Source organism: Pipistrellus hanaki, assembly GCF_964339955.1.
Source record: "Pipistrellus hanaki genome assembly, chromosome: 13".
NCBI classification, from domain to species: domain Eukaryota; kingdom Metazoa; phylum Chordata; class Mammalia; order Chiroptera; family Vespertilionidae; genus Pipistrellus; species Pipistrellus hanaki.
In genome coordinates, this window is record NC_140515.1 from 56,525,891 (window position 1) to 56,540,880 (window position 14,990).

A 14,990-nucleotide genomic window follows, 5' to 3' on the forward strand; every position below is an offset into this window, starting at 1 on the left:
AAGGCGGGGAAGGTGGGCGGGGGGTAATCAAAGACCTTGTGTGCTCACATGCATCACCCAAGGACACAGACAATAGGGAGCTGAAGGCCTGGGTGGGGGAGGGAGGGGTGGGCTGCAGGGGCTCAATGGGGGAAGGGGGGTATCTGTAATACTTTCAACAATAAAGATTAGAAGTGCATATTTTTTTAAAATTTATTTTAGAGGGTGTGGTGAGCCGGCAGGGCGATGGCGTACTCAGCCCAGGGTACGTTATGTGAGTCTGCCAGGTTCAGTGAACCTGAGTGGGGGCGGTGAAGGATTGAGAAAAGACAGACAAGAGAATGGATGCTGGGTCACGGTGGGACGCCGTCCTCTCTGATGGAGAGGTAGAGACAACACCAAGGACTACAAGCCGTGTCTTTATTTTACAGCCGATGCCACGAGGCACTGTAAGGGCGTGGTCAGGATGTTTACAACGTTCCGGTGGCTTTCAATCCTACTCAGCTACATGCACCTGGTCAAGCTTTGTTTACCTGCAGCCTCTCTCACTCAGTCACGTGGGGCCACGTGTTCCGGGCCACAGGTTCACGCTGACAGCTACAGCTGTTGGCTATCACTGTGCTGGGAGGCTCTGCCCTCCAGGCTGGCCACGGGAGGACTGTGCCCTCTCATCAGTCACGCCGGCCAGGGCCTAGACTCCTTTTAAATCCATGTTCTAAATGGCAAAGAAAAGGACTTCTTAAAAACATAGGCCTAGCCCTAGCTGGTTTAGCTCAGTGGATAGAGCGTCGGCCTGTGGACCTGAAGGGTCCCAGGTTCGATTCCGGTCAAGGGCACACACCTGGGTTGGGGGCTCGATCCCCAGTGGGCGGTGTGCGGGAGGCAACTGATCAATGATTCTCGTCATTGATGTTTCTCTCTCTCCTCCTTTCCTCTCTGAAATCAATGAAGAAATATATTTAAAAACAAACAAAACACACATAGGTCTAAGAAATATGGGTCTTTTGCTCCTTTGCTGAAGAACAATTCATCTCGCCATTGCCCTTCATATGTGTGAAGTGTGAGTTACATCCTGCAAATGACACTTCCTGACTTTCTGCCTCATCTTCCCATCCTCTCCCCATTGCCACCTCCAGCCATGGACTCCCTTCGGGTCTGAGTCAGCCAGCTGGGCCTCCAGGCCTCCCTCGCGCCCTCTCCACCCCCGGACCTGTCCCACCTCTCTCCCCTCCCGGGCTTTCCTTCCCTCACTCCTGGGCACCGCTTCCCACAGAGAGGGGCGGGAGGCCCCCACCTCAGACACCCACACGCCCTTGGGAGACTCCGTGGAGAGACATTTCCACGAGGGCACCATCTCCAACCCCTCAGCCCATTTTTCCTCCACCCTCCCTGCCCCCAAAGTCAGGGGAGTGGACCCCGGGTTCTAGGCTTGATTTGCTGGGAGTTGCTCGCTCCCAGGATGGGGGGTGGGGTGGGGGGGGTAGCTCTTTCTCAGACCCATTCCCTTGGGGACATTCCTGCGCCTGAGTCTTTGATGTATTCTTTATTTCTTGGTCCTTTGGAGCGTTTTTTATTCCCGAGTGTATTCTGAGGCTCTTCTAGCTACGTGTCAATATCAACCTCTGTATTTTTCACCCTGGCTAGTGTGGCTCAGTGCATAGAGTGTCGGCCTGGGGACTGAAGGGTCCCGGGTTCGGTTCCAGTCAAGGGCACATGCTCAGTTTGTGGGCTCAAGCCCCAGTAGGGAGGCGTGTAGGAGGCAGCCCACCAGTGATCTCTCTCATCATGAATGTTTCTATCTCTGCCTCTCCCTTCCACTCTGACATCAATAATTATATATATATTTCTACTTTCCCAAGGCACCTCCTGTGGCTTAAGGTTCCCAGGACGTGCCTCGGTTGCTCACAGGCTAGAACACTGAGAAGCAGACGCAGGTGCCTTCCCTCTGAACCAGCCTCCACCTCACCCCCCTTTTCCCGAGCAGGTGCCCGTGGAATGGTCCGGAGCCGTGTCTGTGTGTGACCGTCCTCGTCCTGCTCCCTCAGTGTTCCCAGTCTCCCCGATGTGCGGGCGGAGGGGCCGTTTGTCGCCCTCTGTCTTCCGAGCCTGTGACCTGTCTGCCTGGCCCGGTGTCTGATGCGTGACGGACCCATCACTGCCGATTTCTCGAATATCACCGAAATAATCGTCTGGGTTTGCAAACATAACTCTCTTTACTGCAGCGAAGGAGGAAGTCGATGCCCGGTGAACCGCACTCGTCACCGGGTCATGTCGGCAGAGAATACATCACCAGGATGCTGGTCTCGCGGCTCTTGGTCACCAGGCACACCACGCTGGTGCTGTCACAGAGTGCCATGGAGGAGTAGCTGCAAAGGAAGGAGGGAGAGGGAGAGGGAGAAGGCGAGGGAGAGAGGGAGAGAGAGAGAGAGGGAGAGAGGGAGAGAGGGAGAGAGGAAGAGAGAGAGAGGGAGAGAGGGAGAGAGGAAGAGAGAGAGAGAGAGAGAGAGAGAGAGAGAGAGAGAGAGAGAGAGAGAGAGAGACCAATGATGAGAGAGAATCATTGATCGGCTGCCTCCAGCACATCCCCCATTGGGGATGGAACCTGGGCATGAGCTCTTGACTGGAATCGAACCCGGGACCTTTTAGTCCGCAGGCTGATGGATGGTCTATCCACTGAGCCAAACTGGCTGCGGCAAAGGATCTTTTTCTGTTTAGACCCTAGGATCCCTTTGCTTCACTAGATATCTGAAACCGAGAGGAAGCGTGGGCACCGAGGGGGCTCACCAGCTGGGTGCCGGGTCAGCCCGCCGCTGCTCCAGGTGGCAGCAGCTCCGGAGGCGCGGGCTCTGGCCCTCCTCCTCCCACATGTACAGGTGCAGGTAGTTGTCCAGGGAGGTGGTGAGGACGTGGATGGAGTCCTGCGGAGGACAGCGGGTGAGCGGCGCCCCTGGAGCCTGCGGGCAGGAGGGGGCCGCACGCACCATCCACAGGTGGCAGATGACGTCCTGGTGGTGGTCGAACCGCTGCAGCATGTGGCCGTGGATGGAGAAGACAAACAGGTGTGCCCCGCTCTCGAAGACGATCCTGGTCCCGTCCCAGGACCCCATCCGAAACGGGCTCTCCATCCCGTCCGGCAGCATGAAGCTCGCAACCTGCTGGGCTGTTTTCGGGGGAAACACAGGCACTGGCAACCAGGCAGACGCTGGGTCCTGTGGTCCGAACCATGTCCTCACCCTGAACAAAGACAGACTCCCGCCCGCCCGCCCGCCCGCCAGGCTCAGGGGCTGAGCGGCGACCTAGGGACCAGGAGGTCAGGGTTCGATTCTGGTCAAGGGCATTTGCCTGGGTTGTGGGCTTGATCCCCAGTGTGGGGCCTACAGGAAGCAGCCGATCCATGGTTCCCTCTCATCATTGATGTTTCTCTCCCTCTCCCTTTGTCTCCAAAATCAATAGAAATATATACTATCTAATAAAGGAGTAATATGCAAATTGACCATCACTCCAACACACGATGGCCACACCATGTGGTCCAAAATGGGTGCCCCCATGTGGACACAAGATGGCCACCACAAGATGGCCTGCAGGGGAGGGCAGTGGTGGGTGATCAGGTCAGCAGGGAAGGGCAGTTGGGAGGGGACCAGGCCTGCAGGGGCAGGCAGTTGTGGGTGATCAGGTCAGCAGGGAGGGCAGTTGGGGGAGATCAGGCCTGCAGGGGAGGACAGTTGGCGGGAACCAGGCCTGCTGGGGGGCGGGGGGGCAAGGCCTGCAGGAGAGGGCAGTTGGGAGGGGACCAGGCTTGCATGGGAGGGCAGTTGGGGGCAACCAGGCTGGCAAGCGAGGACAGTTAGGGGTTACTGGGCCAGCAGGAGAGGTTAGTTGGGGACAACCAGGTCTGCAGGGGTGGACAGTTAGGGGCGGCCAGGCTGGCAGGGGAGGTCAGGTAGGGGCAATTGGGCTGGCAGGGGAGCATCATTAATGCTGGCAGGGAAGTGGTTAGGGGGTGATCAAGCTGGCAGGCAAAAGTGGTTAGGGGGAATCAGGCAGGCAGTGAGGTGAGCGGTTGGGAGCCAACAGTCCTCGATGATGAGAGGGATGTCTCAGATTGGAGAGGGTGCAGCCTGGGCTGAGGGACATCCCTCATCCCCGTGCACAAATTTCATGCACCGGGCCCTCTAGTTTTAAAAATAAAATCCAACCAGTCAGAGCAAGCCCCTCCCGTAGGAAGTCCGTGCCTTCCTGGCCCACCTGTCACCACGGTTCTGCCCGCAGGGCTCCTGGTGGACAGGTCAAAGGTGCCGAACCCGGTCCTTCGGAACAAGGCTCTCCGGAACATCACCGTCACGCGGTTGGCGCACTTCAGGGCCCAGGAGGCTTCGCTGCAAAACGCGAACGGGAGGGAGACCCACAGCCGGGCTGTGTCCGAGGGCCTGAGCAGGCACTGGGCGGCGAACACCTGTGGGGAGAGCAGGGGGCAGGGGCTGCCGTGTCTCCGTCTCCATGCAGACGCGAGGCCAGGAAACCCCCCTCCACACCTTCCCCCGTGCGCCCAGCTGTAGGGGCCCGGGGGCTAGAGCATCGGCCCTCGACTGAAGGGTCCCGGGTTCGACTCAGTCAGGGCACATGCCGATGCTGCAGGCTCCATCCCCAGTGGGGTCAGCTGACCCAGGACTCTCTCCCTCATGGTGTTTCTCCCTCTCCCTTCCTCTCCACTGAGTCGCAGGAGGCCTTTTGTAGTCCTCAGTCACTCACTGTCTTCCTGTCCTGCCCTCAGGTCCAAGGTCACACACAGGGTCCCCAGCGCCCCCTCCGGACGACTGCCCGTGGCTTTCAAAGCCGTGTGGCTGCACTGGACCCCCCTCAGGTGGCGGGAGGTGCTCCCTCCTCGAAGACCTGCCAAGGGCAGATCCGCCCGCCACACCTCCCTGAGCTCCCTGCTCCCCATGCCCAGCCCCTGCACTAGGGCCTGCTGGATGGTTGCTGTGGTTCAGTGGAGAGAGCAGCGGCCCGTGGGCCAACGGTTCCGGGTTTGATTCTGGTCAAGGGCACATGCCAGGGCTCTATCCACTGAGCCAACCGTCCAGACCCAGGCCCTCCTCCTTCCTGGTCGCGCTCCCCTCCTCCTCCTCTTGGACGGACTTGCTGAGCTCCGGGTCAGTGTCCTTCCTGCCTCCCCCCCCCCCTTGCCCTGACCCTCCCCAGGCCGAGCCCAAGCACAGGGCGGCCCTACCTTAGGCATCATGTGGGGGTGGGACCCTCCGGCGAAGACCCACTTCCTGTTGGGCGAGCAGTACAGGTGGTTCACGCTGTAGTTGAACGCAGGGACGAGGGACAGGATGTCCAGCTGGGGCACCGTCAGTACATAGATGTCGCCTCCGGAATCGCCCACCTGCAAGCAGGGCACGCCTTCCCCTCATCATGGGCAGAAACCCTAGAGCCCAGGGGCAGCCTGGCGGCGAGGGCGGGGACACCATGTCTTTTTTTAAAATATATTTTTATTGATTCTAGAGAGGAAGGGAAAGGGAGAGAGAGCGAGAGTGAAACATCCATGAGGAGAGAGAACCATAGATCGGCTGGCTCCTGCAGGCCCCACACTGGGGATCGAGCCCACAACTGGGCACGTGCCCTGGCCAGAATGGAATCCGTCTACAAGCCGATGCTCTATCCACTGAGCAACATCAGCCAGGGCGGTGCCAGCATTTCTTCAATCACAGAGTGGAGACGAACTCCTCTGACCAGCCTGCCCCGCGGGGTCACAGGGACGATCCCAAGGGCTCCGATGTCCTGAGCACCAGGCTAGTGACTGCCTCGCACAGCGACCCTCTGCTCTTTTCCCAATACCCACCCTCCCCCCCCCCCCGCCCCAATCCTCGCCTCTCCCTACAGGGCGTCTGGCCCAGCTCATGTCCTCTGCGATCAGACACACGGAAGAAGAAAGGAGAGGTGAAGGAATCCCGGACAGCTCCGTGTTCAGAGGAATGGCTGAGGAAAGGTGCCTGAGAGGCGGCCGGCACGCACTGGGGCTGCGGCTCCAGAGGAGGCGAGAACAGCGATGCCTCAGGAGGACAGGGGGAGCCCGGGCAGGTGTGGCTCAGTGGATAGAGCTTCGGCCCAAGGCCTGAAAGGTCCTGGGTTCAACTCCAGTCAAGGGCATGTACCTCGGTTGCAGGTTCCCAGGCCTGGTTGGAGTGTGTGCAGGAGGCAACCCATTGATGTGTCTCTCTCACTTCCATGTTTCCCTTTCCCTTCCACTCGCTCTAAAAAGAAAAAATGTCAATGGGAAAATACCCTCAGGTGAGGATTTACAAGAAAATGCCTGACCAACGTGGCTCAGTGGCTGAGCATCAACCTATGAACCAGGAGGACCTCAATGCATGGGCCAATAGCACTGCACGAGGTATTTACCAAAGAGCGGCATGTGGCTTCGGAGCCGCGGTTTGCCGACCACTGTCCTAGGGCAATGGAGACTAAGGAGAAAATAACAGATGGGATGACATTGAAATAAAGGTGTCAGCAAGAGGAACCATCCACAGAACGAGAGAGCCAGCTGCGTGGGAGACACATTTGCAAACACTCCCTATGGTAATAACAATAAACGCATTATATGCTAATTAGACCGGGCGGCCCAACACCTTCCGGATGTCCTTCCGGGTGACCTTCCGGACGACGCTGGGGAGGGTCCAGTGCACCATTTATTATAAAAATAAATAAAAGAGAAGACAGGCTCAAACCAGCGTGGCTCAGTGGATAGAGCGTCGGCCTGCGGACTGAAAGGTCCCGGGTTCGATTCCGGTCAAGGGCATGTACCTTGGTTGCAGGCACATCCCCAGTAGGGTGTGTGCAGGAGGCAGCTGATTGATGACTCTCTCTCATCGATGTTTCTAACTCTCTATCTCTCTCCCTTCCTCTCTGTACAAAATCAATAAAATATGTTAAAAAATAATAATAAATAATAAGTAAATAAAAAGAAGACAGCCCGGGGGTTGGGAGGTGGCTGTCCCAGGGCCCAGCCCCTGCCCAGGCAGCGGGCGCCAGGGCCTCCGGACACGGGGCGCGCTCACCATGACGATGGGGAAGTGGTTAGCGAGGAGGAGCTCCAGGGAGCAGCAGCGCCGGGGCAGGCTGCGCCTGGCCAGGAGCCGGGCGTCCCGGCAGTTCCACACCTTGACGGTATTCTGCTCGTCCACGGTGACGGCCAGCGACCTCTTGGGCAGGGTGACCAGGAACTTGACAGTGGACCACTGGGCGGGGCTGGACCAGATCAAGGAGCCCTGGGAGGAGGGCGGCGGGGTCAGGGGACGCTCGGTCCTGCCTCGCCGACTCGGAAGCTTCCTCCAGACCAAGTGTCCCCTTTGCAGGATAGAGCTGAGGAAGGTCTGCTGCATCGCAGCCACGTGAGGGGCCCTGCACATGAGGAGGAGTTAGGAAGCCCCACCCGGGGTGGCTCAGCGGGTAGAGCGTCGGCCTGCGGACTGAAGGGTCCTGGGCTGGGTCATGTCAAGTGCACACACCTCGGTGCAGGCTCCTTCCCAGCCCCGGGCCCTGGTCTAGGGCTTATGCAGAAGGCAATCCATCCATGTCTCTCTCTCATGGATGTTCCTCTCTCTCCCACTTCCGTTCGCTCCCTTCCACTCTTTCTAAAAGAATAAATCAATAAAATAAAAAAAAATCAATGGGAGCCGAAGCCAGATTGGCTCAGTGGATAGACCATTGGCCTATGGACTGAAGGGTCCCAGATTTGGTTCTGGTCAAGGGCATGTACCTTGGTTGCCAGCACATCCCCAGTAGGGAGTGTGCAAGAGGCAGCTGGTCGATGTTTCTAGCTTTCTATCCCTCTCTCTTCCTCTCTGTAAAAACTCAATAAAAAATATTTTTAAAAAAATCAACGGGAGCCGAAACCGGTTTGGCTCAGTGGTAGAGCATCAGTCTGCGGACTGAAAGGTCCCAGGTTCGATTCCGGTCAGGGGCATGTACGTTGGTTGCGGGCACATCCCCGGTAGGGGGTGTGCAGGAGGCAGCTGGTCGATGTTTCTCTCTCATCGACGTTTCTAGCTCTCTATCTCTCTCCCTTCCTCTCTGTAAAAAATCAATAAAATATATATATTTAAAAAAAAAAAAAAAAAAAAAAATCAACGGGAAACATCCTCAGGGGAGGATGGTAATTTTAAAAAGCGAATTCTCATTCTCCACCTGCTCTAGTCTAAGCAAAGGGTTGCAAGCTGCCTACGAAAGACCTGATGAGAAGCTATTTCTGTTGCCAATCGAGAGGCCCCTCCCTCCCCGCACGGACTGGCCGGTGGGACGGGGTGGCCACAGGGTGCGACCTGTGTGCTCACGGCCAGACTCACCTCCTGCACATCCCAGGCGAAGAGCGTGCACCTGGAGGACCCCGAGCACAGGATGGACCTCTGTTCAGTCAGGGAGGGGTCACTTCCTGAGAGATAAGCTAAAGGCCCCTGGACTCCTGGAAGGCAACACATGCCGTGCTGGCCCTCAGGAGCTCGAGGCGCGAGCCTTTCTCATGAGAAAGGAGAGCTCTGGGGCTCCTGCAGACTTCATGGAGGCAGGAAGGAGACAGCTCCAGAGTCACCCAAACCGGGCCCCTGGGGGGAGGGGGACCGATTTGTTTTTCCTCCTTAACCGCAGTTTCCAGAGATATAAAATGGGGATTGAAAATAATTCCACCAGGTCCTAGCCGGTGTGCTCAGTGGATAGCGCATCGGTCTGCGGACGGAAGGGTCCCAGTTAAGGCACAGGCTCCAGGTTGCAGGCTCCGTCCCCAGTAGGGGGCGTGCAGGAGGCAGCTGATCCATGATTCTCATCACTGATGTTTCTATCTCTCCCTTCCTCTCTGAAATCAGTAAAAATAAATACTAAGTAAATGTTTCTTTTCCTTTAAGACGTGTGTTCTAGGAGGGACGGGAAGCCTTTGGGGAAAAGGAGTCATGGGCCGGCGTTATGTTGTGCGAAGATCACGCTGGCTTCTCCAGGCAGCACCGGGGCTGGGACAGGGCACGAGGGCTGGGGGGCGGGGAAGGGGATGGGACAAGGGGCAGGTGATGGGACAGGACAGGTGACAGGACAGGGGCGGGGACAGGGGATGGGGACAGGGAACAGGGGACTGGGGACAGGGGACTGGGGACAGGACAGGGGATGAGACAGGGGATAGGGTACAGGGGACAGGTGACGGGATGCGGTTGGGCAGGAGCCAGTACTTGTCATCACAGCAGCTCAGTCCCATTATGTCTTCCTTCCCTTTCTCTTCGCTGAGTGAGCACACACACACACACACACACACACACACACACACAAAGCACATACACATGCGCTGTGCATGCACACACATACACGTGCACAGACACTCATGCACACAAAACACCCAAACCAGTGCGTTTCCTCCACAGCGAACGCGTTGCCCGTCCCGTACCGAAGCCGCCCGGGGCCTCCCGGTAGGAGAAGTCCTGGGGCCGGGCCCGCAGCATCCGGAGCTCCCGCCGGCCCTGGGTGAGGAAGAGCCGCTTCCACGTGCACTCCTGCGGGGCCTCCCAGGAGCCGGGCCACCTGCTCCGACACAGGCTCCTGGGGAGGCACAGCCGTCAGGGGCCGCCCCGGGCCCCCGCACCACCTCTGCCCGCTGTGCCCCTCAGCCCCCACCGCCCAGCCACCCCCAGGCCTTGCTAAACCTCAGGGACACCTGCTGCCTCCCCTCCCCCGCCCCCTTCCTCCCCTACCTGCCCCCCTCCTCTGCCTGCCCTCCTCCCCTGCCTGCCCTCCTCCCTCCTCTGCCCTCCCCTGCCCTCCCCCTCCTCCTCCCCTGGCCATACCTCCACAGGGGCTCCTCATCGGCCATCCTGTTCCAGTACTTGGGGAGAGAAAGGGAAAAGCAGGAAACTGGTACCCGGACGGACCTTCCTTCTCCTTCTTGTTCTGGGAGCACGGCCCTCTGAGAGCCATGGGCTCTCCCAGCCGCCCCAGCAGGGCCCGCGGATGTGGTGACAGCAGCGGTGCCGCTGCCGGACAGGCCCTCCTGGGAGACTCGGGGGGCTGCTGGCCTGACAGCCACGTGCCCCTGCTGTCTGCTAAGCGGCACCAAAGTGGCCAGGAGACCACCAGCTCCCACGGGCCCGGGGGGCATGCCTGGCCTGAGCGCAGTCACGTTAAGGGGCAGAGAAAGGCCGCCTGGGGGAGATGCTGGGGCGCCAGGATCCTAGGCCCCAGAGCAAGGGGAGGGTCCAGTGCACCAAGAAGGCGGACAGAGCGGGGGGGGGGAGGGGGATGGGGGGGTGAGGCGCTCACCTTGCTCACCTGGCCCGCCTGCAGCAAGCTGGCGGCGTCCAGGAAGGAGAAGATGTGCAGCATCGGCACCTCAGGCAGCAGCACCTGCACCTCTACCTCTACCTCCCCCTCCGTCTCCCCCTCTGACTCCCCCTCTACCTCCCCCTCCGTCTTTCCCTCCGTCTCCCCCTCCTTCTCCCCCTGCATCTCCCCCTCCTTCTCCCCCTCCGTCTTTCCCTCCGTCTCTCCCTCCTTCTCCCCCTCCATCTTCCCCTTCGTCTCCCCCTCCGTTTCCCCCTCTACCTCCCCCTCTACCTCCCCCTCCGTCTCCCCCTCTGTCTCCCCCTCCTTCTCCCCCTCCGTCTTTCCCTCCGTCTCTCCCTCCTTCTCCCCCTCCATCTTTCCCTTCGTCTCCCCCTCCGTTTCCCCCTCTACCTCCCCCTCCGTCTCCCCCTCCGTTTCCCCCTCTACCTCCCCCTCCGTCTCCCCCTCCGTCTCCCCCTCTGTCTCCCCCTCCGTCTCCCCCTCCGTCTCCCCCTCCGTCTCCCCCTCTGTCTCCCCCTCTGTCTCCCCCTCCGTCTCCCCCTCTGTCTCCCCCTCCGTCTCCCCCTCCGTCTCCCCCTCTGTCTCCCCCTCTACCTCCCCCTCTGTCTCCCCCTCTACCTCCCCCTCCGTCTTTCCCTCTGACTCCCCCTCCTTCTCCCCCTGCATCTCCCCCTCCACCTCCCCCTCCGTCTTTCCCTCCGTCTCTCCCTCCTTCTCCCCCTCCATCTTTCCCTTCGTCTCCCCCTCCGTTTCCCCCTCTACCTCCCCCTCTACCTCCTCCTCCGTCTCCCCCTCCATCTCCCCCTCCATTTTGTGGCTGAGCCCGTGACCAGGCTCCCTCCCTGTCTGCGGGCCGCCCTGAATTTAACAGCAGGCCTGGCCACCGCTGCGCCTGCCCGGGAGGGTGCCCACCTGCCCGGCCGCTCGGCCGGAGCGGAGGGAACAGGCTGCAGGTGCCCGCCCAGCCTCCCCGCCACCTGCCGAGGGCGGCTCTGCCTCCGGGGCGGCCCGCTGCCCGCTGTTCTCAATGGACCTGCGTTCCCAGGCACAGCTGCCACCACACCACGTTTTCCTCAAATCTTTATTTCATTCATTTGTTTTTTTAAAGAGAGGTGTCGCTTTTTACAAAATACATTTTTTTATTCGTTTCAGAGAGGAAGGGAGAGAGAGGAACGTCCATGATGAGAGGGAATCATGGGTCGGCTGCCTCCTGCACGCGCCACCCCCCCACCCCCCCAATTGGGGATCGAGTCCACAACCCAGGCGTGTGCCCCGCAAGGAACTGAACCCTGACCTCCTGGTTCCTAGGTCAACTCTCAACCACTGAGCCAAGGCCCCCAGGCAAACCTGTTCTCTTCTGAACATCTGTACTTGGATGGTTAAAGTAAGGTGACCAGACGTCCCGCTTTTGGCGGGACAGTCCCGATTTTTAACAATTTGTCCCTCGACCCAAGGCATTTTTTAAAAAGTCCCGAATCGGGACTCGGGACAAATTGTTAAAAATCGGGACGGTCCCGCCCAAAGCGGGACGCCTGGTCACCTTAGCTTAGGCGTCTCAGGCCTGTGTTTACACAGGAGTCTTTCTGGTCCCTCCGCAAGCATTGGCTCTGCGTCCCAGGAGGCTCCAATGTCACCTGCGTTCACCCTCTTGCTTCATGTTGCCCAGATTTCTCCTTGCTGGTGACCCTCCTCTTCCCCTGGAGCCCCGTCCCTTCCCCCAGTCCTCCCCTCCCCGCTCACCCAGTGCTGTCTCTAAAGTAACACAGCCCGGAGGGTTCTGCTCCTCAGCTCCTGGGTTTGCTCTCTGTCCCGCAGAGCCCCGCGATGAGGCTGGAAGTGAATTAAGCCCAAGTGTCTGTGTCTGTTCTCCGTCTCTCCCCCACGATGGGCTGTGATTTCTCTGATGGAAGGGGTCTGTCTCTCTGACTCACAGGCCAGGCTTAGTTTGGGAAACAGAAGATTGGGTTACACTACATCCGAGGGGGGGGGGGGGGGGAGGGGTGGCGAATGCGCCCTCCGGCTCCTTGGAGTTTGTGGATGCCCACGTTCCTTTCTGACTCAGGCTCCAACATGGTAGCTCTTAGGGCGTTTCCCCCGAAATCCCGTTTTTATAATCATTTTGTTTACTTTCTGCAAATTATTTTAACGTGATTTTAGGTTTGGTTTCTTTAAATTTTATTGGGTAAGAGATTGACTTGAGCACTTCAGTTTTATCATTAATTAGTAGCCTTATGACTGTTAAAGTAAACATGGGATAATTGTGTAATGAATTCCAACACTGGGAACTACTCGTTGGATAAGCCACCTTGAAGTCATTTGTATTTTCCCTTTCAACTGGTTTAATTGATGTTAAATGTCCGCCAATGACTCCGCTCACCTAACCCATCTCAGATGATCAGAACAGTATTGGCGGAATTGAGCGATCAGGCCGTATGGAAGCTTTTAGTATTATTTCTTCTGGAGAAGCAAGTCAGGCATTAGCTATGTGAGATATTTGAAATGTATTTTGCTTTTACTGTATAGTGACCTAGACATTTATAGCTATGTCTCTATTTCTGCTATTTTTAGACTTGATTGAAAAACATTTTAATGGAATGAGAAAAAATAATGGTACAGAATGTTGAGTAACACATTTTATACTAAAGCTCACGTCAGAACTGACTTCAAGGGAAGTAAAGTCACAGATCCTGGGGCTGGTGAACCCCACTTGTTGCTCTTCATAAACTAGTGTTGATAACTTGAGACCACACACACACACACACACACATATATATATATATATATATACACACACACAAATATATATACACACACACACAAATATATAAGGTTAGATATTTTATTTCAGGGAGGAAAGGAAAGAGAGAGAGAGAGAGAGAGAGAGAGAGAGAGAGAGAGAGAGAGAGAGAGAGAGAGAGAGAGAGAAAGAGAGAAACATCAATGAAGAGAGAGTATCAAGGATTGGCTGCCTTCTGCATGCAACCTACTGGAGATCAAGTCCACAACCCAGGCATATGCCCTGATTAGGAATCTAACTTTGACCTCCTGGTTCATAGGTGGATGTTCAACCACTGAGCAACACCGGCTGGGCTCTCACAGTCCATTTAGAGGGAGGCCCACCTTTAGATCCTCAGAACTTTAGAATCATGCACTTACCTCCTAACTGCCCATCTGGATACTTCACAGTGTGTGTGTGTGTGTGTGTGTGTGTGTGTGTGTGTGTGTGTGGCAGCAGGGGGAGGGGGCATATAAATTGGGAGGAACAATTCAGTCTACAGCAGTATTTTCCTAGAATTAGGAATTAAGCCTGGTATTTAGACTCACGAAAACAGGATTCATGCTTCCAGAGAGAAAGTGGGTTTCTCAGTCGCATCAAATGTTGAGCTCAATATAAAATAGAAATTATTAAAATTGAAAGTATTAAAAATACAATGAGATGTTCACACAAAAACATTGAGTGGAATAACATGGAGATGAAAAAGAACATATTTGTTTTTTAGAAGAAAGAAGAAAAAACAAAAAAGGGCAGAGTAAAGGGAGGGGAAGAAGTTACCCAGGAATAATACAGAACATTCCCCAGCATAGGAGAAATACACATTTAGAGCTTTTTAAAAAATCTAAACTGACAAGTGAGGAGGATTTTTAAGACTGAAATGCCTACACAACCCATCATAAAATCTCAAAACGCCAGTGAAAGTGCTAAAAGTTGCAGAAAATAAAATAATGCATGAACATTGAGACTTTGGCTGGCCTCGGATATTTCATCAGTAAAACCAGTTTCTCGGAGATAATGCTTTCAGAGTTGGTGGGAGAATTATTTTGACTGTAACTCCCATGCCAGGAAAGAAACCCAATGTCATAATAAATATCTCTCACAGAATATATGTGGGTACGCGCCAGAAAGAAAGCGAAGGTGAAAACCAAGAGAAAGGAAGACTTGCTATAAGTCCAAGTTAAGTGAAAATAAGCTTGCATGATGGTGGCTGGGAAGGGTCCAAATTATGCCAGGAAATCCTAAGAAGATCTGAGTGGAATGTCTTTTAAAAAACAGGACTGGGTCCGTCCAGGGAAGAAAGGGAAAAGGATCGTAGCTAATAAACCCAACCGCCTAGTGTTTGGAGAAGAAATCCCAAGACCTCGCCTGAGAAAGAAAAGCAAGCACCTGTTATTTCTGCCCGTTATGTCAGCGTTTTCTGCCCACTACGACAGGTGATTCTGTGTAATGGAAGCTGCCATTAGTGACTCATGTTTTCTCTATCCAACCTCCGTGAACACCCAATGAGATGGTTTGTACATTTTCTAAATGAGGGGCAGGAGTGGGGACAGCAGAATTGCCTGTGTGAGCAGCTCAACTGTGGATGAAGATCCAGACTTTAGAGCTGGTACAGCAACCTCTTTGTTGTGTCTAGGGCAGTGGTCGGCAAACTCATTAGTCAACAGAGCCAACTGTCAACAGGACGACGACTGAAATTCCTTTGGAGAGCCAAAAACCGACTTCTGCGCATGGGCCGCGAAGTTTCCATCGCACTGTCTGTGCGTGCCCGCACGTGGTTCTTTGTGGAAGAGCCACACTCAGGGGGCCAAAGAGCCGCATGTGGCTCGCAAGCAGCAGTTTGCTGACCCCTGGTCTAGGGAATAGGATGCAGTTGTAATCCTTATGCATGAAAAAAAAGTCTCTCCGTCTTCAGGATTAA

The 14,990-nt window shown here is 56.1% G+C and overlaps 1 protein-coding gene across 1 annotated transcript; it reads right to left on the minus strand.

Annotated features, from left to right (window-relative positions):
• Window positions 1–2,245: 2,245 nt before the first annotated feature.
• Window positions 2,246–10,335, minus strand: LOC311631475 (F-box/WD repeat-containing protein 12-like; the record flags this gene model as incomplete). Its single annotated transcript, XM_084901594.1, has 10 exons — window positions 2,246–2,345; window positions 2,764–2,897; window positions 2,961–3,139; window positions 4,225–4,432; window positions 5,207–5,365; window positions 7,038–7,247; window positions 8,325–8,440; window positions 9,404–9,537; window positions 9,801–9,838; window positions 10,273–10,335. 10 exons carry the CDS (start codon window positions 10,333–10,335, stop codon window positions 2,246–2,248), a joined length of 1,341 nt encoding a protein of 446 aa, XP_084757720.1.
• Window positions 10,336–14,990: the final 4,655 nt, after the last annotated feature.